The sequence below is a fragment of the Delphinapterus leucas genome, chromosome 21, assembly GCF_059928025.1.
Source record: "Delphinapterus leucas isolate spDelLeu-1000000601 "Yukka" chromosome 21, BTC_Dleu_Yukka2, whole genome shotgun sequence".
Taxonomy (NCBI): domain Eukaryota; kingdom Metazoa; phylum Chordata; class Mammalia; order Artiodactyla; family Monodontidae; genus Delphinapterus; species Delphinapterus leucas.
Genome location: NC_143149.1, coordinates 33,466,631 through 33,488,045, shown reverse-complemented (window position 1 = coordinate 33,488,045; position 21,415 = coordinate 33,466,631). Strand labels below are relative to the sequence as shown.

The 21,415-nt window shown below is 49.9% G+C and overlaps 1 protein-coding gene across 4 annotated transcripts; it reads right to left on the bottom strand.

The window, feature by feature from the left end:
- Positions 1–43: 43 nt before the first annotated feature.
- POMK (protein O-mannose kinase) lies at positions 44–20,153 on the bottom strand. 4 transcript variants are annotated; one of them, XM_022571361.3, is made up of 5 exons: positions 19,903–20,138; positions 17,715–17,808; positions 16,729–16,883; positions 12,411–12,713; positions 44–2,720 (listed from the first exon to the last, which is right to left on the bottom strand). In XM_022571361.3, exons 4-5 carry the CDS (start codon positions 12,690–12,692, stop codon positions 1,950–1,952), a joined length of 1,053 nt encoding a protein of 350 aa, XP_022427069.1. In that variant the 5' UTR covers positions 12,693–12,713; positions 16,729–16,883; positions 17,715–17,808; positions 19,903–20,138; the 3' UTR covers positions 44–1,949. The 4 variants fall into 4 exon arrangements, with proteins under 4 accessions (XP_022427069.1, XP_022427070.1, XP_022427074.1 ...); XM_022571362.3 differs by lacking the exon at positions 19,903–20,138 and adding an exon at positions 19,732–19,870; XM_022571366.2 differs by lacking the exons at positions 16,729–16,883; positions 17,715–17,808 and having other exon boundaries at positions 19,903–20,153.
- Positions 20,154–21,415: the final 1,262 nt, after the last annotated feature.

The following is a 21,415-nucleotide window of genomic DNA, read 5'->3' as shown; positions in this document are numbered from 1 at the left end:
GTAACTACTACATCAAGTGAAAAGGGTCATAAGAGGTACATGGTCTTGTGGCAGAGGTGGGGGGTGGTTTCCAGCTTTATTGAGATATAATTCACATACCATAGAATTTTCCTTTTTTGTACAATTCAGTGTTACCTAGTATATTCAGAGTTGTGCAACCATCACCACTGCATAATTTCTGGACATTTTCATCACCCCCAAAGAAACCCTGTACCCACAAGCAAGCACTCCCCATTCTTCAACCCCAAGCCCCTGCCAGCCTCTAGAAACTACTAATTTACTTTCTATGTCTATGGGTTTCTCGATTCTGGACATTTCATATAAATGAAATCATACAAATGTGGTCTTTTGTGACAGCTTCTTTCACTTAGCATATTCATCCATGTCGGAGCATGTATCAGTACTTATTTTCCTTTTTATGGCTGAACAACACCTCATGGAATGGATGGACCACATTTTCTTTGTTTTCTTTATCTATTCACCAGTGGATGGACATTTGGGTTATTTTCATCTTTTGTCTCTCACGAGTAATGCTGCTATGAACATTCATGTACAAGTTCTTTCATGGCCATGTTTTCAATTCTCTCAGGTAAATACTGGGGAGGGGAACTGCTGGGTCATGGTAACTCTATTTTAACTTTTTGAGGAACTGCCAGACTGTTTTCCAAAGCAGCTGGAACACTTGACATTCCCACCAGCAGTGTATGATGGCTCCAGTTCTCTACATCCTCACCAACACTTGTTATTGTCCATCCTTCTGATTACAGCCGTCCTAGTGGGTTCTGGCAGCATTTTTATAACAGAAAGTAGCAGTTAATATACTCTGGGCAAGCGTATTCTCTGACGAACCATAGGACCCACAGGACCCGATCAACCACAGGCAGTAGAATAGGGATAATACTGACAATACTCCCTATCCCACTGCCTGGGTTGCCCTCCCTGACAGTTAAGCACAGTGGTTCTCGAAATGTGGTCCCCAGACTGGCAGCACCAGAATCACCTGGAAACCAGTGAGAAATGCAAACTCTCGGACTCCACCCAGACAGACTGAGTCAGAGCCTGTGGGTCAGGGCCCAGCTCCCTGTGACTCCAGTGACTGTGAGGCCTGTGCAAGCCAGGGGCAGGCAGTCGGCTGCACAGCATCTTTGCCCCTCAGTCAGCTTTAACCCCCTTACTGGTGATGATGACTATGCACCAAATCCATCATCCCCTGCAAACAAGGATGACAGTGACCAAGGAAAGAGCTATTTGAAGGATTCAATCATGCAACTCAAGTGGAAGGGCTTGACACCTTCCAGTAATGAGTGACAGATACTGTTGATATAAAGTGTTCACAATAATTAATTTTGGACACAGAAAATCCAGCTGGAAGGTAAGCAGGAATTTCACAAGCACCATCCAAGGCAGTAACATAATCTCCATCATACTTGATATTTTAAATGTTCCTTATCCATTCAAAATTTCAAAGAGCGTGCAAGCTTGCTGGGAAGGGAATGGCACGGGAGCTTCACAGAGCAATCATTTGAAATGGTAGAGATGCCCCATCAGTACCAGTGAAATACACCGCAATACTCACCTAAAAAAGCGAGTACTACTGCTTGTTTCTTCCGTACACTGCAATTTAAAAACCTCTCTACACACATTTCTTACAAGCTTACAGATTTAGGTGTTAGGGAAGCCTCTTTGTAGCTCCATTTTTGTTACTCCCTTCAGATACTGGCCACACTCGCTGCTTCTTTGCACCTTCGCCTGAAGCCAGGCTCCCATCAAGCCCGGTTTGCTCTGGCTTAGTAACTCCTGCCAGGCGGCCAGGATAGGGAGCCGCTCACTTGTGCACGCGGATGGAAGAACCACGGGTCAAAGCAGCAAAAACCTCACCATCAGAGCGGAACCACTGTAACTCTTCCATCCGATCCTTGACTCCCATACCTCACCGACTGCACTGGTTTTTACAGCATCTCTCTTGTCTGAGATGTCACGGTGTCTCTGAGTAGATTCAAAACCTTCTGGTAAGTGTCCAGGACGTCCTGAGCGGTGGGTCTCTCTGCAGGCGTCTGGCTCTTACACGCCTTGTGAATATCAAACAAGTGGAATCGGACCATGTCGCTCCCTTCTACGTGCCCCAGAAGGAAACTGGAGACGTCTGGAATCTTCCAGATGTCGATCTTCTCGTCATACGCGGGCATGAGGTCGTCGTGAAAAGGCACGTCCTCTCCGTAGGGCCACAGCTGCTCTGGGGCCACGAAGTCCCCGCGAAGCTCCCGGTGGCCGCACTTCACCAGGGCCCCGGTGCTGCGGTTCACCAGGGGCAGGGCGTCCAGGTCGTTGAGCACGATGCTGAAGTTGGCGGTCAGCAGGTACTGGGACAGCGTCTTGGGCAGGTCGCTGGAGTCGCACATGACCAGCGTGCCCAGGGGGCTACGGTGCAGGAAGTCGATGATGGCCACGTAGCCCAGGGCCAGCTGCAGCCTGTGCTGCCATGTGTTCGTGCTCCGGTACTTGGAGAGGTTCAGCGTCGCCTCCAGGCTGCTCAGGGAGCCTAAGGGGTGGTACTCGGTGAGGATACTGTTGTCATCCTCACAGTAGCCCAGCAGCGTGACGACGTGCTCACTCTGCAACGACTTCAGCATCCGCAGTCCGTGCAGGAAGTCGTCTCTTACCTCCAGCCTGGTGAGCCGCGACAAAGCCACCTTGCGTTCCTTCCACTCGGACAGAAACACCTGGAACACAGCCACAGAGAACGTCAACCCGGAACCCTTGTCAGCTGGTGAGCCAGGAAGCAACACGGCAAATGCCTCTCAGTGTCAGACGTGGTGCAGAGGACACAGACATTAGCGAGGCACAGACTGTTCCAAAGACTTGCTCATAAGCAGGACCAGATGCCGGGTGAGGCAAATGCCCTGTCAGGGCGAAGGCCCAGCGCGGAGGAGGCTGGGCAGCTGGTCCGGGTGCTGAGGGCTGTCTGGAGAGCCCGCGGGAATGTCCTGGAAGCTGGTCTGTGGGATGAAGGGGCTCGCAGGCCAGCTGTGGAGAATGGGGGGCACTCCCAGGAGAGGGGACGGCACGAACAAAGGCAGGGAGTAGCAGACAGACCAAAGCAGGGCAGCACGAAGCGGGGTCGGGGCGGGAGAAGGCTGGAAAAGTGGTGAGTGGAGAGGTGGAAAACCCCACACAGGGACCGAGCCCAGCCAGCCCATCACACACAACGCCACCATTCGCTTTAAAAGGTGTCAGAGCAAACCACAAACAGGAACGACTCTACGTAAGGAACACATTTTTACACGGTCCGTGGTTTTGTGACTTCAGCTGTAACAGCAGGAGCTGAAGTGGCACACACTGGACCTGCTGTCCTGGCACACAGCTGGCAGAGGAGCCGCTGTACCACGCAGCCTTGGATTCCCATTTCTATCAGCTGGCAAAGAAGAACCACAGGGGAATTCCCTGGCAGTCCAGTGGTTAGGACTCTGCGCTTTCACTGTCATGGGCCCGGGGTTCAATCCCTGGTCAGGGAACTAAGATCCGTGAGCTCTGCGGCTTAGATAGATAGATAGATACATACATACATACATAGATAAATAAACAGATAAATAAATAAAGTGGTATGGAAAAAAAAAGAAATAAGAACCACTGATCTTCTGCTCGAGTCCCCAAAGGGAAGGCAGAAAGTTGCAGAAGAGAAAACAGGATCCGGGTCAGGACTCCACCGCACCAGGTGGCTCCTGACCCCGTGGGCTGTGTCCCTCTGGCTTCCTCTTCTTCACTGTTAAAATAAAGCTTACGAAAGCAACTTGGGGCATATTTATCAAGAGCCTTTAACATTAAAATCTACAATCTATCTAAGGCAACAATCTGAAATACCTAAAAAGCTCTGAGAATAAAAATCTGGCATTATTTATAAAAGCATAACTGGAAGCTATCCATCCATCAAAAATCGGGGAGCAGTCTGGTTATGCAGGACCACTCAAGGAAGGTTACAGGGCTCAGCAAAATGCAGACCCTGATAGGGTTTTCACAGGTAAAAGTCATGTTACAAATGAAAAGGATACAAAGTGTTTTTATACCATTGTTCTAACTACATAAAACAAGGCAAAATTACATAGGAATCGAAGGATTTTTGCTGTTTTCTTTATATGCTTTTTTTTTTCCTTCATACCTTTTGGTATAACTTTTCCAGAATGAATATATATTACTTTTATATTTTAAAACATTTTTTTTAAAGAACTAAAAACTATTATTTCAAATGGAGGTGGGCTAGAGGACTGTGAAGATTTATTTTGGGCCTGAGAAGGGAGGTTCCTTAATGGAAAAACCCTTTAACTGCTGTTGACCGTTTATTCAAAAGAGAAATCTTTCAAGACCTTCTCAAAAATCCGAATTTGAGAAATTTCACTACGGATAATTTCTATTAAGAAGCCATATGTCTCTGGCTGCTACCGCCACTGTAAGTTTCATGAATATATATTTTATTTATTTTTATACAGAACACATTTTATTCTCTCCATAGATCTGCACCAGCACTGTATTTGATCTCTGACTCCAATATAAAAATCCTGTTTCTGGGCTTCCCTGGTGGCGCAGTGGTTGAGGGTCTGCCTGCCGACGCCGGGGACACGGGTTCGTGCCCCGGGCCGGGAAGATTCCCACATGCCGTGGAGCGGCTGGGCCCGTGAGCCATGGCCACCGAGCCTGCACGTCCGGAGCCTGTGCTCCGCAGCAGGAGAGGCCACAACAGTGAGAGGCCCGCGTACCGCAAAACAAAACAAAACAAACAAACAAAAAAACCCCTGCTTCTGTTGAGCCCATCACTCCCTTGGGCTTCCCTCCTGCTCGTGGTCGGCACCAGCACTAGCAGACGGCTTTGGTGTCCAGGCCCATTTTTCATACAAAACAGTAATCACTTTAGAGAAGCTGCCACGGTTTATGCATTTATTCAACAAGAAACGCGGGAGACGTTCGGCTACAGGCCTCGTGACTTCCTCCTGAACCCTCGTTTATGACAAATCCATTTCTGTGCCTCAGATAAATGAAAGATTAAATACTACTTATTATTAAGTAGTATTAGTCTTTGGGCTCTCTAACAAATATCTGAAGCCTCCAATATTAAATATTTGCAAGTTAAAGTTTAAGAATCATTTCTCAGAAACCAACTTTACCTTTTTTCTTTAGTTATAAAAATAATCATGAATACTTTTCTTGGTAAAAGTTCAAATACAGAAGGAGTAGAACTCCTTCCTCTGCATTTACTCCCAACCCAAAGGAAACTAGCTAACTATTTGGCTGGTAACCTCCCAGAAGTTTCTCTATGCATTTACATGTATTAATGTCCATTTACCAAATAGCATTTGAGTTTATTATGTAAAGTGGGAATATGACAACTATATTGCAGGTGGCTTTTTTCATTTAACAGATGCCTCAGAAATCTTTCCGTAATGTATATATAGATCTAGGTCATTCTTCTTAAAGCCGCAGAATATTTCATAGTACGGGTGTACTACTTATACTGGTATATTTTCAGTTTTACAGACGATCATTTCTTTTTTTTAAAACTAAACTATGATATAATAAAAATTCATAAAATTTGGAACAGATGCTGTTAGAATGGATTAGGTTCTTTTTTCTACACAGCTCTATCATTTTACATAAACAGTTAACAAGATCTTATGTAATCTATTTTTAAAGACTTGATAGACATTTAAACTATTTCCCATTTATTTCTTAGCAACAACAATTCTGCAATGAATAGCCTTATATTTACATCTCTGTGCACATGTGCAAGTGTTTTTATAAGCTAGGTAAGTAGATGCACCACTGAATGAAGACGAGGTACTATCAGGACCCTTCAAAGTACCAACATGTACTTTCACCAATCGTGTACAGATCTTGTGTTCTAGAGCCTTAACCACACTAGGTGTTACCAATCTTGGTAATCTGTGCCAATCTAATGGATGAAAAACATTTTCCTGTTCCAATCTGTATTTCCCTGATTATTAATGAGACTGAGCACTTTTCACCCTCTGGGCATTTCTGTATTTCTTCTGTGGAAAGTCTGTTCATTGTCCTTCATAGTATTTTCTCTAGGGTTGTTTGCTTTGTGCTTATTAATATCTAGTTCTTTATATATTATTAATGTGATCCTTTATTACAAATGTAAAGACAAATTTTAGAAGATAATTAGCTTATGTGGTCTTCTGTAGTACAATGTCAAATCTGTCTTCATTCATTTAACAAGTACTTATGTCAATTAAAAAAACTGAAATAAATCCCTGCCCATATGAAATTTACATTCTAGTGCAGGAGGCGGACAAGAGAGAAAATAAATAGGAAGTGTGTAAAGTACATTAGAAGGTAAAACATGCTTTGGAGAAAAATTAAGCAGGGAAGGGTTTACAGCTTTACTAGCTTGGGGAAGCTCTCACTGGGGTGAGGCTCGAACAGGAGCCTGAAGGAGGTGGAGCATGGAGCCACGTGGCATCTGGGACCATGTCCCAGGTGGGGAGGACAGCAGGGTAAAGGCCCTGGGGTGGGATATGTCCACGGGCTGCAGTGTCTGAGCAGGGGGAGGGGAGCAGAGGCTGGGAGAGGCCTTCAGTCGCCGAAAGGACTAGCGTGAGACAGGGCACCCTACACGGAGGAGCTGGCTGCTGTGTGAGAGCATCTGAAGGGGCAAGTGTGGAGGCAGAGAGCGATCTGGAGGCTGCCGAGATAATCAGGTACCAGGCACAGAGGCCTGGGCGGGAAGGGGGCCGGGAAGAAGCCGAATTCCAGGTCTCTCCTGCGTGTGGAGACACTGCAACTTGCTGAGGGACTGAACGTGGCTGTGGAGAAAGCGGGATGACAAGGGTGCCTCCCTGGGCGGGGAGGGATAAATTAGGAGTTTGGGGTGAACATATACACACTACTATATACAAGACAGATAATCAACAAGGACCTGCTCAGTCGCACAGGGAACTCTACTCAATACTCTGTAATGACCTATATGGGAAAAGAATCTGAAAAAGAGTGGATACATGTATATGTGTAACTGACTCACTGTGCTGTACATCTGAAGCTAACACAGCACTGTATATCAACTCGACTCCAATATAAAAGAAAAATCAAATGCAAAAACGAAAACAAAGGATGCCTCCCGGGTTGTGGGGTAGGCAGCTGGATGGATGGGGCTGTCCTTAGGGTGATGCGGCGGTGAAGGAGGAGCCGGCTAAGGGGATGGCCTGTGACACACTCAGGCTGGGAAGACATTCCACATCCAAGATGCGGGGTAGGCAGGGGATAGAAAAGTCCAGAGTTCGTTCAGGGGATAAAGATACGGGGCTGGAAGAGGCCACGCTGGCAGTGCGCACAGAGGAGAAGTCCAAGGCTAAGAGGATGAGGAGATGGAGCCTGCAGGGGAGACCGAGGGGCAGACGCTGCTATTTCATGCCACGCCTGCGCTCCCGCCAGCCTTCCACAGTAAGAACAGATCACACACGGCCCTTCTAAGGGTTACACAAAACAAAAGGGCGACAGAGTAAGAGCTGAATCCATTCTTCTGATGGGAGCCAACTCAAATGTTATGGCTTTTTAAAGTACCATACCTTAATTTTAAAGGAAAAACCACGTAACTGAGAAAACTCTGCTGGAGGGTTGTGCGGCTAAGTACACAGATGCTGCACGGGGCCACACCGCCTCCGCTCCCCCAGGTGGACACGAGTGGCCGGGATGGTGCCTGGTGTCCGCAAAGCACGGTGGAGTGTCCGCCCCCGGAAGCACCGGTTCTACTGCAGTCCTTCCTCCTCACGAGCACTGCTGCCCAAGTCTGAGGTTCAGAAAACTGGCAGCCCTGAGACGTGGCCGCTGCTGTCCTTGAGCAGCTGGCAGAAAACGTACCTGTCCGTTCAGTGTCATCTTGGGTTTAAAAATCCAAAAGGGCTGAACCCGCTGTCACCTGCAGGCGTCAGATGGGACAGCGGGGAGGGGCAGGTGAAGGGCCTTCACCCTGGGCTCCAGCTCCTTCGAACATCCGAGCTGGATGCGCTGCGTTCATAATCAAAGGGCAGAAAAGGAAAAACGGGGGCAGTCGGCCTTGCCCCCAAACCAGCTGCAGGAAAAGATCTGTGGCCCCAGCAATTCCAAACACAAACCAGAAACACAGCCTGGGGAAAGGGGGGAGGGTGGTGTGCTTGTATAGTGAGGAAACTGTCAAAGATAAGCCAGTATTTTATTTTATGTGGATTCAGCCAATGAGCCTTTGTGTTCAGGCCCCTAAAATTTGCTCTATGAACCTGCCACGGGCTAGATGCTGAGGACACACAGGTAACTTGGTGTCTGTGCCCTCAGGAAGCTTGCATTTATACGAGACAACAAACCAGATGCCAGGTGGGAGGGTCCACGGCAGGGGGTGAGATGGGTTTAGAGAGGGATGTCAGGGAAAGCCTCTCAGAGAAGTGACATCTGAGCTGAGATCTGGACATGAGGAGTCGGGCAGATGGGGAGGAAGAGATTTCAGGCTGGGAAAGGCCCCGAGGTGAGAAAGGGCTTGTCTGATCAAGGAACAAAAGAAAGGGCAGGGTGGCTGCAGGGTGGGGTGAGGACCCGGACCGGCCTGGGTGAGTTTAGGAGGAAGGTTGGGCCCGGGTTTGGGGTTTTTCCTAAGGATGCTTTGGGTTTTAAGGAAGGGACATGTGTGGTCTGAAGTGTGTCTGCAAGATGCCTGCCTGGGGCTTGGAGAAGGGCACAGGTGGGCAGGGAGGCCGGTTCCAAGGCCAGGGACGGAGGGGTTACCCAACAAGTTGGGAAATGTTTTGAAAACATACCTGATAGAACTTGCTCTTGGCCTAGTCAGGGGGAGGGGGTGAGAGGACGCAAGCTGACTCCCTGGACTGGCCGGCGCCACTGGGGGGAGTGCTGGCATTTACTGAGACAGGAGGGCTGGGGAAGAACGGGCTTCAGAGGGGAAATTACCAAGAGTTCCACCTTGGTCACACTTAGATTCTCAAGAGACTTCCAAGTAGACAGGTCAAGTACAGGGGGATACACAGACCTGCAGCTCAGGGGAGAGGGACGGGCTGCAGGTATCAAGCTGGGGGTCGCCAGCCCAAAAAATGCATTTAGAGCAATGGATAGATTAAATCACCTAAGAGTGCATCCCAAGAAGACAAAAGAAGGGGACCCTGGAAGCCACGGGAGGAATAAGGTTTCTCAGCCTCAGCACCAGGGCCACCTCGGGCCGCGCAGCCACCTGCTGGGGATGGGGCCGTCCCCGCATGGCAGGGTGGTCAGCAGCGCCCCTGGTCTCTGCCCACTGGACACCCGTGTCACCTCCCCACGCCCAGCTGTGACAGCCACACGGGGGTCTCTACTCATTGCTAAACGTCCCCTGAGGAGTAGCCTCGCCTCTGGGCTAAGAACTGCTGCTTGAGGCAAGAAGAGCGAACAGGAGAAGCCAAGGGGAGAGTAAATAGGAAGGGCTGCCCAGGGGAGGAAAACCAGAAAGTTGAGGAGCCCGGGCTGCAGGAAAGGTCAAGTGAGAGGCAGGCAGAGCAACATCTGGCCAGGGGTCAGCAGGAAGCTGGGTGAGAGCGTCTCCCTGGAGGTTGGTGTTTGGGAGCCTCTCAGGAGGAGGATGGAAGGGTGGATGGGTGAGGAGGAAGCAGAGGGGAAGCAACAGGGAATCACGGGAAGAGGGTTTTCTCTTTGAAAGCGCGAGCGTTTGTGTGTAGCCAGTAGGGACCACCTTCAGAGTGGGGAAGAGCGATGATGTAGGGAAGGGGGAATCATTTAAAGGGAACTTGTGAGCAGTCAGGGACGACCCCGGAGCTGGAAGGTTTGTAGGTCGGGTGGGCAGATGAGGACAGGGCCTCTGGGTGGCTTCTGTTTTCATAACATCTTAGTAGCAAGATCACCAGCTAAGGAAACGTCTAAGGAAACAACGAGGGGGTTGTTAAAGGAAACGTCTGTCTCAGAGAATGGGAGGAAAAAGTAACTAAGGGAAAAGAGCCTGACCCCTGGGCTGTGCTGAGGTTTGTGGTCGTGCCGGAATGGCAGGGTTGTGGCATTCCTCTCTGCCTCCAGGACAGCTGCCCAAGTGCAGATACACAGCTGGCGTCAACCGGGTGTGGGGCTTTCCCCGCCAGGCAGGATGGAGACAGAGATGCAGGGAGATGTTGCCAGTGTCTGCGCCAGAGTGACGAGGGCACAGCAGCAGAATCTGCTGCTGGGTGAGTCGGAATGCAGACAGGCGGGAGGGTCAGAGAGGGAGAAGGTGGTGGGATCAGCCCACCGAGGCCCCGAGGAGTTACTGAAGCCGGGGCGCCAGGAGGGGCGGGGTGGAGGTCAGACAGGGATGTCAGGAACTTTGGTCACAGAAATTCCTATTGAGAAACTATGCCCCCAGAACGGGTGCCAGAGAGGAGGGATGCCCACGTACGCAGGGCGGCCGCAGCAGGATTGTTGGAGTAGGTGCCTAGACGGAGGGTCAGGGGACTGCCCTGGGCCGGACCATGCACAGGCCCCGGGGTCCCAACGGGGCAGGACAGATGGGGCTCCCAGTGGAGCTGATATCTTGCGCTCAGAACACCTGTGACCCAAGGGCAAGTTTCAGCCAAAGAAACAAAATCTCAGTGGAACAAACCACATTCCACATTGTTGAACCTAGCTGGCTGGGTGTCACCTGCGAGGTTCCGTAAAATCAAATCTGTCCTCAAACAATAATCTGCCACCATGGAAGCTACTCAAAAACATCCTTCAGGGTAAAAGCAATTCCAGAAATGTTCTGAGCGAGCACAGCAGCATGGAAGCAAGTGGGCGGCCCTCAGGGTCCCTCTCCGAAGGAGACAGAAATTACCTGCCTGTGAGTCCTCTACTGCTCCCCTCCCTGGTGACCGCTGAGCCCAATGCTGTCAACACCACCCAAATCTCCATCCCCGCCCCCGAGTGCCAGACTCGTACACCCGACTGCCCGTGTCCCTGCCTGGCCACCTAAACGGCTCAGGATGGTCACCTCATACACTCACAGGGCCTTCCCGAGCAGGTGACGCAGACCCTGTCCTCCCTGCTGCCCCAGCCGGGCGCCTCCGTCATCCCCTCCCTTACACCCCACGTCCAGTCTATTGGGACATCCTACCGCCCCCACCTTTAAGATACAACCAGAACCCACTGATTTCTTACCGTGTCCGGTGCTGACACTCATGTCGAGCTGTAGCCACCTGTCACCAAACTCCCCACGAGCCCGGCCGGGTCTGCTCTGCACACAGGCCAGCAGTCCTCCCCTCCACTCACGCTGCCCGAGGTGGTGCCTGCGGCCAGCAGCCCCGGGGCACCCTCACCTCTGACGCCTTCCTCGCATCCTGCCTCTGGTCCTGGACAAGCAGGCACATCCCACCCAGGGGCGTCTGCTGGTCCCCATCTTTCTTGCTGGGTCATTGTCCCCAAGTACCACACCATTCTGACCACCTGGAGTAACAAGCCCGCGGCTCTTCCCTTGCCCCACTGGCTCAGAGCACGTCACTAACACAGCTTCCTATGCACCTGTTTCTTGTCTTCTTGACTGTCTGACTCCCCAGCCGGCTTTAAGGGCCTTTGTTCTGTCCACTGCTGCGCCCCCAGCACCCACTACAATGAGCAGGCAAATCTGAAGAAACCCGTTACCTTCCTGTCACCTGGCTTCATGGTTTCACCTCACATTAATTCCCCTCCCTTCTCCCCTCTGACTCCCTCCTTCAAGGTGAATCCTTTCCCCATTCAGGGACGCAGCTGTCTATCCAGCTGCAGCCCTGCCGTCACTCGCTGCGTCCTCACAGAGGGTCTGTCCTGTTCAACACCCTTCACTGGCTTCTGGAGTCACCCTGTCTCAGTGCAACCACTGCGGAAATGCAGCCCATGAGACGGGGCTCTGGAAGCTTCTGTGTGAGAGCTCAATTCGCCCCTTTGCTTTCTCTTTTTAAAATAAAAATTTTTTAATCAATATAATACCACTATAGAGTTCGAAAAATAAGAACGAAAAAAACTGCCCCAAATCTTCCTTCACCATAACACACTTTCTATCATTTTAATATTTTTCTACATATACAATCTTGCAGATGAAAACTGCATATTGCACACTTTTCTATTTTGCTTTTCTGCTTATCATAATGAGAGCTTTTGCATGTTGCCGAGGGTTCCTAACTACACTTACTGGCTGTAGAATATTCTACAAGTGGTTGGACCATAACTTAACCATTGCCCTGTAGTTATTACTTCTAGTTTTCTATTACTGTCAACAACGAAGCAGAGTACTCCTTGGTGCACCTAGCCGCTTCCTTCCTTCGCCTCCCTCTATAGGATAATGTCCCAGCTGGAAGCACTGGCGGCTGGGCTCGTGGCTTCCGGCACACGATGCCAGCCCCCCTCCCGCTGGGCCACTTGCTGCCCCGGGCGGTGAGCCAGGGACTCACTCTCTTCACGGCTCCTTCCCCGACACGCTTCATCTGCCTCACTTCTGTCCTCAGCTGCTCGCAGGACAGCCACGGGGAGCAGTTGCTCGTCGGCCCCATCCGGAAGTGGCCGTAGGGACAGCGCGTGGGGTCCTCCGTGGAGCGCCGGGGCGAGATGAAGAGCCAGTCGAGGCAGAGGTAGAGGAGGGCGTTCATGAGGGCCATGGACAGCAGCAGTCCCACCACCGGGGGCACGTCCCTGGGCGGGGGCCCTTTCCTGCCCCCCTGGGGCCTCGTCTCCATGGTGCTGGCTTCTGCGAGCTCCTAAAACAGACAGTGAAACAGGGAGTAGTCACGGTCCATCTTATTTCAGGAAAGACTGAGGGTGACACAGCCTCCCGGGCCTCAGGGTCACCGTGAGGATCAGAGAGGGTTTGAGAGCAGCCTTGCACCAAACGCTCGATGCCAGCTCCTCCCAGAATCGTTGCTTCCTATTACAGCTTCGAGCAGAAGGGAGTCTTGGGTCTGACTTTGTCTCTGTCTCCCTGCAGCTGTCTGCGCTGAGTAGATACGCACTGAACAGCTAGTAAGATGAAAGCAAACTGTGGCTTTGTTAGTCCAGTGGGGTTGGGGCAGGAGGTGGACAGGAGAGAAGCTGGGGTCGGGGTGTGGCTGGGACTCTGAGGGGTTGGGATGTTCCTTGCAAGGTACTCAAAAGCCCCCTGATGTTTTTAAGAAGCAAAGGCGTGAAAGGTGCCCCAGGGTGGGAGGTCCCAGCGGGAATCCAGAACGAGCGCTGATGAGAACGCAGGGCAACACGACCAGGGGGAGACGGGCGGGCGCGCAGGTGAGCAGCCACGGTGAGGCAGGGGCGCTCGCCATCCAGTGGGCTCCCACCCAGGAGCAGGTGCGAGGCCCGGGGTGGAGGCAGGCGTTACCACCCGGTTGCCTCGGTGGAGGGTGGGGAGGGACCTGGACATCGGGAGCGGGACACTCAGGGTACCTGGGGCGGACGCTGGTTGCCATGCGCAGGGAGCATCACTACCCCGACGAGCGATGTGGCTGTACCACTGTGCGCCGGCTTAACCGCAGCACTGGGGCACACGGGACACCACTGACGGCACAGACCCTGTGCCAAAGCTCAACAGCCAACGTGCAGGCCTGGCCCCTCGGCAGCACCTGGCCTGGCTGACCACTCCCTCCCTCCTCCTGAAAATGCTCTGCACTCGGCTCCCAGGAAACCAGTTGCAGCTGGGACCTGGCCCCGCCCTCGTTCCCAGGGTGGGGAGATCTCCATGCCCATCCGCTGAGCTCCAGGTGTGAAGCCCAGTCCCAGTCTCCCCAGAACTCCACACCTGCTTTCCTGACACCTCTACTTGGAGTCTGGTGGACAACTCAAAAATAATATTTCTCCTCCACAATAAAAAGACAAATAACTCAATTTAAAAATGGGCAAAGGACTTGAACAGACATTTCTCCAAAGAAGATATACAGATGGCCAACAGGCACATGAAAAGACGCTCAACTTTAACAGTCACCAGGGAAACGCACACCAAAACGACGCGATCCCACCTCACACCCTCTAGGATGGCTATAATCAAAAAACCAGGCGGTAACAAGTGTGGATGGGAAACCCTCATACATTGCTGGTGACAATGCAAAATGGAGCAGCCACTGTGGAAAACAGTCTGAAGTCCTCAAAGGTTAAACACAGAGTTACCACCAAATCTACTGCTCGGTATCTACCCAAGAGAACTGAAAACATACATTCGTGCAAACACCTGTACATGAATGTTCACAGCAGCGTTATTCATAACAGCCAAATAGTGAAAGCAACCTAAATGTCCATCAGGTGACGCCTGGATAAACAGAACGTGATGTGTCCGCACAATGACAGAGTATTCGGCCGTTAAAAGGGATAAAGCACTAATACATGCTGCAACACGCACTGAAAACATTATTCTCAGGAAAATTAACTAAGGGAAATAGCATATGATTCCAGAACAGGGAAGTCCAGAGACAGCAAGTAGATCAGTGGTTGCCAGGGCCTGGGTGGAAGCGGACATGGGGAGAGGTAGCTGATGTGACAGGATTTCTTTTTGGATGAAAATGTTCTGGAATTAGTGGTGACGGTTGCACAACCTTGTGAATATACTAAAAATCACTAACTGTACACTTTACAATAGCAAATCTATAGCCTGTAAAATATATCTCAACCTAATTTTTAAATTGAATTATAGTTGATTTACAATATTGTATTAGTTTCAGGTGTACAACACAGTGATTCAGTATTTTTCTAGATTATATTCCATCTAAAGCTACAGCAAGTCCACTACCTACGAACGAGTTCCATTCCAAGATAGTGTTCGTTAAGTCCAACAAAGTTAGCCTAGGTACCAAACTAACACAATCGGCTACAGCACTGTACTGTAATAGGTTTATAATACTTTTCACGCAAATAATACATAAAAAACAAACACACAAAATACAGAAAACATGTTTAATCTCACAGTACAGTACCCTGAAAAGTACGGTAGTCCAGTACAACAGCCGGCACACAGGGGCTGGCATCGAGTGAACAGGCAAGGAGAGTTACTGACTGGAGGAGGGAGAGCAGGTGGGAGATGGCAGAGCTGAAGGGTCGTCAGCAATAGGAGACGGAGGGCAAGCTGCCATTTCACTCACGCCTGACGATGATGGAACATAGGTTCGCATCTTTGAAAGCTCGCAACTTGAAGGTTCATGTGTAGGGGACTTACTGTATTACAAAACAATGGCTGTATTCCCTGTGCCGTACAATTATCCTTGTTGCTTACCTATTCTATACATAGGAGTTTGTAACTCTTAATCCCATACCTCTATCTTTCCCCCTCTCTTCCCTCTCCCCACTGGTAACCACTGGTTTGTTCTCTATATCTGTTTCTGTTTTGCTATATACATTTGTTGGTTTTATTTTTAGATTCCACATATAAGTGACATCATACGGTATTAGTCTTTCTCTGACTTATTTCACTAAGCATAATACTCTCTAGGTCCATCCATATTGTTACAAATAGCAGAATTTCATTCTTTCTCATGGCTGAGTGATCAGAAAACCTGAATAGACATTTTTCCAAAGACAATATGAACGGCCAACATATGAAAAGATGCTCAGCATTGTTAATCATCAGAGAAATGCAAATTAAAACCATCATGAGATATCACCTCACACCTGTCAGAATGGCCATCATCAAAAAGACAAGAGACAATAAACGCTGGAGAGGGTGTGGAGAAAAGAGAACCCTCCTGCACTGTTGGTGGGAATGTAAATCGGTGCAGCCACTATGGAGAACAGTGTGAAGGTCCCTCAAAAAACTAAAATTAGAACTACCATATAATCCAGCAATCCCACTTGTGGGTATATATCCAGCAAAAAAAAACCCCCACTAATTCGAAAAGTTACATGCACCCCAATGCTGACTGCAGCTCTATTTACCATATAAATAGACATGGAAGCAACCTAAGCGTCGATCAACAGAGGAATGGATAAAGAAGACGTGGTGTGTATTTTTATGTATATATAAAATCTCAACATTAAAATATAAAAATACTTCCCGGGCTTCCCTGGTGGCGCAGTGGTTGAGAATCTGCCTGCCAATGCAGGGGACACAGGTTCGAGCCCTGGTCTGGGAGGATCCCACATGCCGTGGAGCAACTAGGCCCGTGAGCCACAATTACTGAGCCTGCGCGTCTGGAGCCTGTGCTCCACAACAAGAGAGGCTGCGATAGTGAGAGGCCCGCGCACCGCGATGAAGAGCGGCCCCTGCTTGCCACAACTAGAGAAAGCCCTCGCACAGAAACCAAGACCCAACACAGCAAAAATAAATAAATTAATTAATAAACTGCTACCCCCAACATCTTAAAAAAAAAAAATAGAAAAGGGAAACCTTTAAAAAAAAAAATAGAAAAGGGAAACCTTTAAAAAAAAAAAAAACTTCCCAAACTCAACTCTTCCCCTCAAATCTGCTGTTTTCAGTGTTCGCAATCTCAGTGAGTGACAACTGTATTCTTCCAGTGACAAGGCTGCAGGTGAAGGGTCAGGAGTGACACTCTTCTGCTGAGCAGGGAATTTCAGAAGTAATGGGCCCTTCTACGGGTCAGCGTACTCTTCCTAATGAGAAGAGAACACGCCGCTTTGCTCATCCCTGCCGTCATGACGAGGTGCTCGAGAGACCCTGGCTCTACTCGACTGCTCCAGCCTCATTTAACAGCTCCTTTCTCGAGACGATGCCACATGCTCACCCGCCACCTGAGTCCTGTCAGCAACGCCCAGCAATGCTGCAGGGAGTTGTCTGCTCACCTTCCTCACCGAGATTCCGGGCCCACATCTTTCTCTCCACCTCTCTCCCTCCAGGCATCTTCCAGGACTCCTGTGGACATGATGATGACGTTCACCACTCAGGCCTCACGGTCTCTTGAGCTTCTTCCACCGACGCCTGATTCTTAGAAGGTGACCTTAAAGAAATGGGCAAAACCACGGCCATGTCTCCTCTGTAGCATTTAAAGTGACCAAGAGTGTGTCAACTTAGACCTGAGGTCAGGGAGCAGAGAACTATTTTCTGTAAAGGATCAGACAGCAAATGTTCAGGTTTAGGGGCCAGAAGCAGGAATCGAGTGGCCACGGCACCGTGATGTGCGGGGTGAGAAGCAGTGGTGCCGAGCGACCAGGTAACTGTCAGTTACTTCATCTCATTGTCAGCAGAAGCCAGGCCATGCTACACAAGTGAGCGAGCATGACTGTGCCCCAACAAAACTGTGTTCATGGAAGCTGAGATTCGAATTTCACATGCCACGTTTTTTTGATTTTTCCCCCAACATTTAAAAAAGTGAAAAGCATCCTCAGCTCACAGGCCGTACAAGAATGGGTGGCGGGGAGCAGCCAGCCAGCCCAGCTTAGGTGACGGCATCCCTCTGGATGTCGTGGGCCCCCCTTCCATTCCACGCCTTCCACGCGGTCTCGTCCCCGCATGTGGCTCTGGCGGCTGTGTACACGCCGATTGTTTCAAGCCTCTTCTGTGGCCTGGCTCTTTCTCCTACACTTCGCTCAGTTGGCCCCTCAAGGTCTGCAACATCCATACCTGAATTCTGTCTCTCCGGTCGCCAGCATGCCCACTCCACAGGGTTCCCCTCTGTGACGGGCACACAACCAGGTGACTTGATTCTTCCCTCCCCGGAGCCACTAGACCAACCAGTCACCACCAACAGTCACTTGTCTCTGCAAAGCTCCCAAATCTGCTCACACCTGATCCCCCCGCCCCCGTTCCCCCGCCCTGGTCTAAGCATCACCTTCCTGGGCTTCTGCAACGCTTTCCTACGCACTCTCCCACTGCTTTCTCTTTTCCAATCCATTTTCCTCACCGACTAGGATCTTTTTTCTTTCCTGAAATGTTTCAAGCATAAAGAAAGTTAAAACGTAAGATCATGAGCACCCATCCAGCTTTGTCAAGTAATACTGCATCCCCTTGTTAAAGAAATAACCTATTACAAACATGGTTGAAGCCAGGGGCCCCTCGCAGTCCTATTCTGCTCCATCCCAAGAAATAGTCCCCATCCTCAAGTTGGTATGTCAGTAGTTCTCAAGCTGTGGTCCCTGTACCTGCCGCAGCACCACCTGGAACTTCTGAGAAATGCAGGTTCTTAAGTCCTTGCCCCACACCTACTGCACCAGAAACTCTGAGGTGGAGCCCAGACATCTGTGTTAACACACGTGACGTGGGGGTGCAAGCTGAACTTTAATAATTTCCATGCGTGCTTTTTATTCTCACCACATGAGTATGTGCCCATAAATAACAACACATAATACACGTATGTTTTCAAACTTTATATTAATACAAGCAGTGTTGTACTGTTCGTCCCTCAGTAACCGCAGGGGATTGGTTCCAGGACCCCCTGCGAAAACCAGCATCTGTGGATGCTCAAGTCCCTCACATAAAATGGCGTAGAATCCCTCTGTATCGGGGATGCAGGACACAAAGTCCTCTTACGACTTGCTTTTTTAAAAGCCCAGCATTATGTTTTTGAGGTTTATCGAAGAAGATACATGACGCTCTACTTCGCTCTTTTGGATTGACTATACCACAGCTGGTGATTCAGGTTTGCACACACTTCCTGTGTACATGTGGAAGGTTTATATAGGGTCTTTTTTTTTTAATCATTTTATTTATTTTTGGCTGTGTTGGGTTTTCATTGCGGCGCACGGGCTTTATCTAGTTGCGGCGAGCAGGGGCTACTCTTCGTTGCAATGCCCGGGCTTCTCATTGTGGTGGCTTCCCTTGTTGCGGAGCAGGGGCTCAGTAGTTGTGGCACGTGGGCTTAGTTACTCTGCGACATGTGGGATCTTCCCGGACCAGGGCTCGAACCCGTGTCCCCTGCGTTGGCTGGCAGATTCTTAACCACTGTGCCATCAGGGAAGTCCCACCCACTTCTTAAAGAAGTCATTCACCCACTCTATCACCTTATGGTCTTTTTTTAAAAGATTTATTATTTACTTAATTTGTTTTTGGCTGCATCGGGTCTTAGTTGTGGCATGCAGGATCTTTCATTGCGGCCGCGGGCGTCTTTCTAGTTGTGGTGCCCAGGCTCCAGGGCATGTGGGCTTTGCACTTTGCGGCAAGAAGGCTCTCCAGCTGTGGTGTGCGGGCTTAGTTGCCCCGCGGCATGTGGGATCTCAGTTCCCTGACCAGGGATCGAACCCGCATCCCCTGCATTGTAAGGAGGATTCTCTACTACTGGACCACCAGGGAAGTCCCCTCCTTTTTCTTTTAAAGGCATATTTCTGTAGTATGTTGCCCAGAGTTAGGGAAGAGGCTGTATGGCTGAGGAAATGTTCTCGCCCAGAAATAAGCAAAACGACACTGAAAGCTTCTACAAATTAAGAAATAACGATTAAAGGTCCAGGTGGGTAGGAGAAATTCAGGCACTGTTTAGACACAAAGGATTTCTGACAATAAGAAAAAACTGGCAACAGGAAAAAAGTGGTTCCCACTGCTATACACTCACAGCTTAATTTAAAAAGAAAGAAAAGCAATGGAACAAAATTGGTTTTTACCAGCTACAGAATAATTTACACAACCAACCAGAGAAGAAATGATGAATTAGTGCCCCCGCCCCCCGCCCATACAATTTTGGTTAGAATCCCATTTTGCCAACAAAGCACAGGTACATTAATTATTTTAAATATTCCGGATGCCTGCTTAGCCTTAAGGTTCTATAGTAAAGGTCAAGCAAGGGTGGAGAAGACAAGACCACCAAAGAACACGGCTAAACCCTGCTTTTTAAAAAGGGGCAGCAGACGATTCCAGACCTGGAGGCGGTGGCAGCGCGGCACCAACAGAGGCAGGAGCTGAAGCCTGTCCCGGCGGCGTTTCCGTCGGCTCAAGTCCAGCTCGGGCGCCAGGCAGGACGCGGCCCAGCTACCCCCGCGCCCGCCCGCCGCCCCTACCTGCCGACCCCTCCCCCGGCCCGCCGCCCCTACCTGCAGTCCCGGCTCCCGGTCTGGCTCGCGGCCTCCTGCGCCTGCGCGGCCGGAAGCGCGCCCAGCAGGACCAGCGCGAGGGTGCGCCCTAGTGTCGTCCTCCCGCCGCCGCGCACCCGGAGGTCGGTCGCCGGAACGCAAAGCCAGTGTCGGAGTGCACCCGGAAGCAGCGCCGGCGCACCCGGCCGGCTCCTGTGGCGGCTGCTTCTCTGCCAGCGCGTGAAGGCGGTGACGTGTTTAGTCCGGACGCGCAGCCGGGCGCGGGTGCCGGTGCGGAGAGGACTTGTACGATCTAGACGCTGCAGAAAGCTCCCGCTCAGCGCAAGGCCGTGCTTCCAAAGGGCGGTCCTCAGACCAGGTGCCGACGCTTCACGGCTCCAGGGAACTTGTCAGGAGTGCGAATTCTGGGCTCCATCCCAGACGGGGCTGGGGCCAGCGCTCTGTGCTTTTACAGGCCCCCGGGGGTGCCCGTGCTAGACGTCCACGTTTGTTTATGCGTAACTTCATCCTGGAAAAACACTAGGTGAATGCGGAAAAATGCACCCAGCTGAGCCGCGCTGCGTAGGAACGCACAAGACACAGGCACGCACCTCAGCATCTCTCAGTGTCTTCAGTTCCTGTCGTGAGCCACAGGCATCCACATCTGGTGTTTCAACTTACCAGTGGGTTTCGGGTAACTCCCCATCGCTTCACAATAATTTACAGGCTGCAGCCCTTCCAATGCCCATGTCTAGAACTGAGAAATATAATAACCAAAACACTCATTGGATTGGTTCAATAGTAGAATGGAGATGACAAGAGAAAAAAAGTCAGTGAATTTGAAGACAGATTAATAGAAATGATCTAATCTGACCAACAGAGGGAAAAAAAGGAAAAAGAAAGAAAAAAAAGAACAAAAGGCACCTTTGGGACAATAACAAAAGGTCTAACATTCTTGCATTGAGAATCCCACAGAAGAGAAAGGGCTGAAAAAATGTTTGAAGAAGTAATGGCTGAAGATATCCCAAGTTTGGTGACACCTACAGATTCAAGAAGCTGAGCAAATAGGGTAAATCCAAAGACATCCATGGCCAGACACATCAAAATCAAATTACTAAAGACAAAAATTTTGCAAGCAGCCAGAGAGAGATGACATGTAGGTGAACGACCATTCTAATGACAGGAAGTGACATTTCTCAAGTGCTGAAAGAACTGTAAACTCAGAATTCTGTATCCAGCGAAAACATCTTTCAGGAATGAAGATGAAATAAAGACCTTCTCAGCTGAGGAAAACTAAACAGAATTTGCAACCAGCAGAACCAATCTAAAAGAACTGCTGAAAGAAATTTCTTCAGGCAAAAGGAAAATTATACCAGAAGGAAACTTGGAACATCAGGAATGAAAGAAAAGTAACAAAAATAGTAAATCTCTTGGTAAATGTAATAGACTACTATTCTTGAGTTCTTTAAAATATGTTTGGTGGTTGAATGCAAAAAAATTGTCTGATGGGGTTTTCAGTGTAAGTATAGGTAAT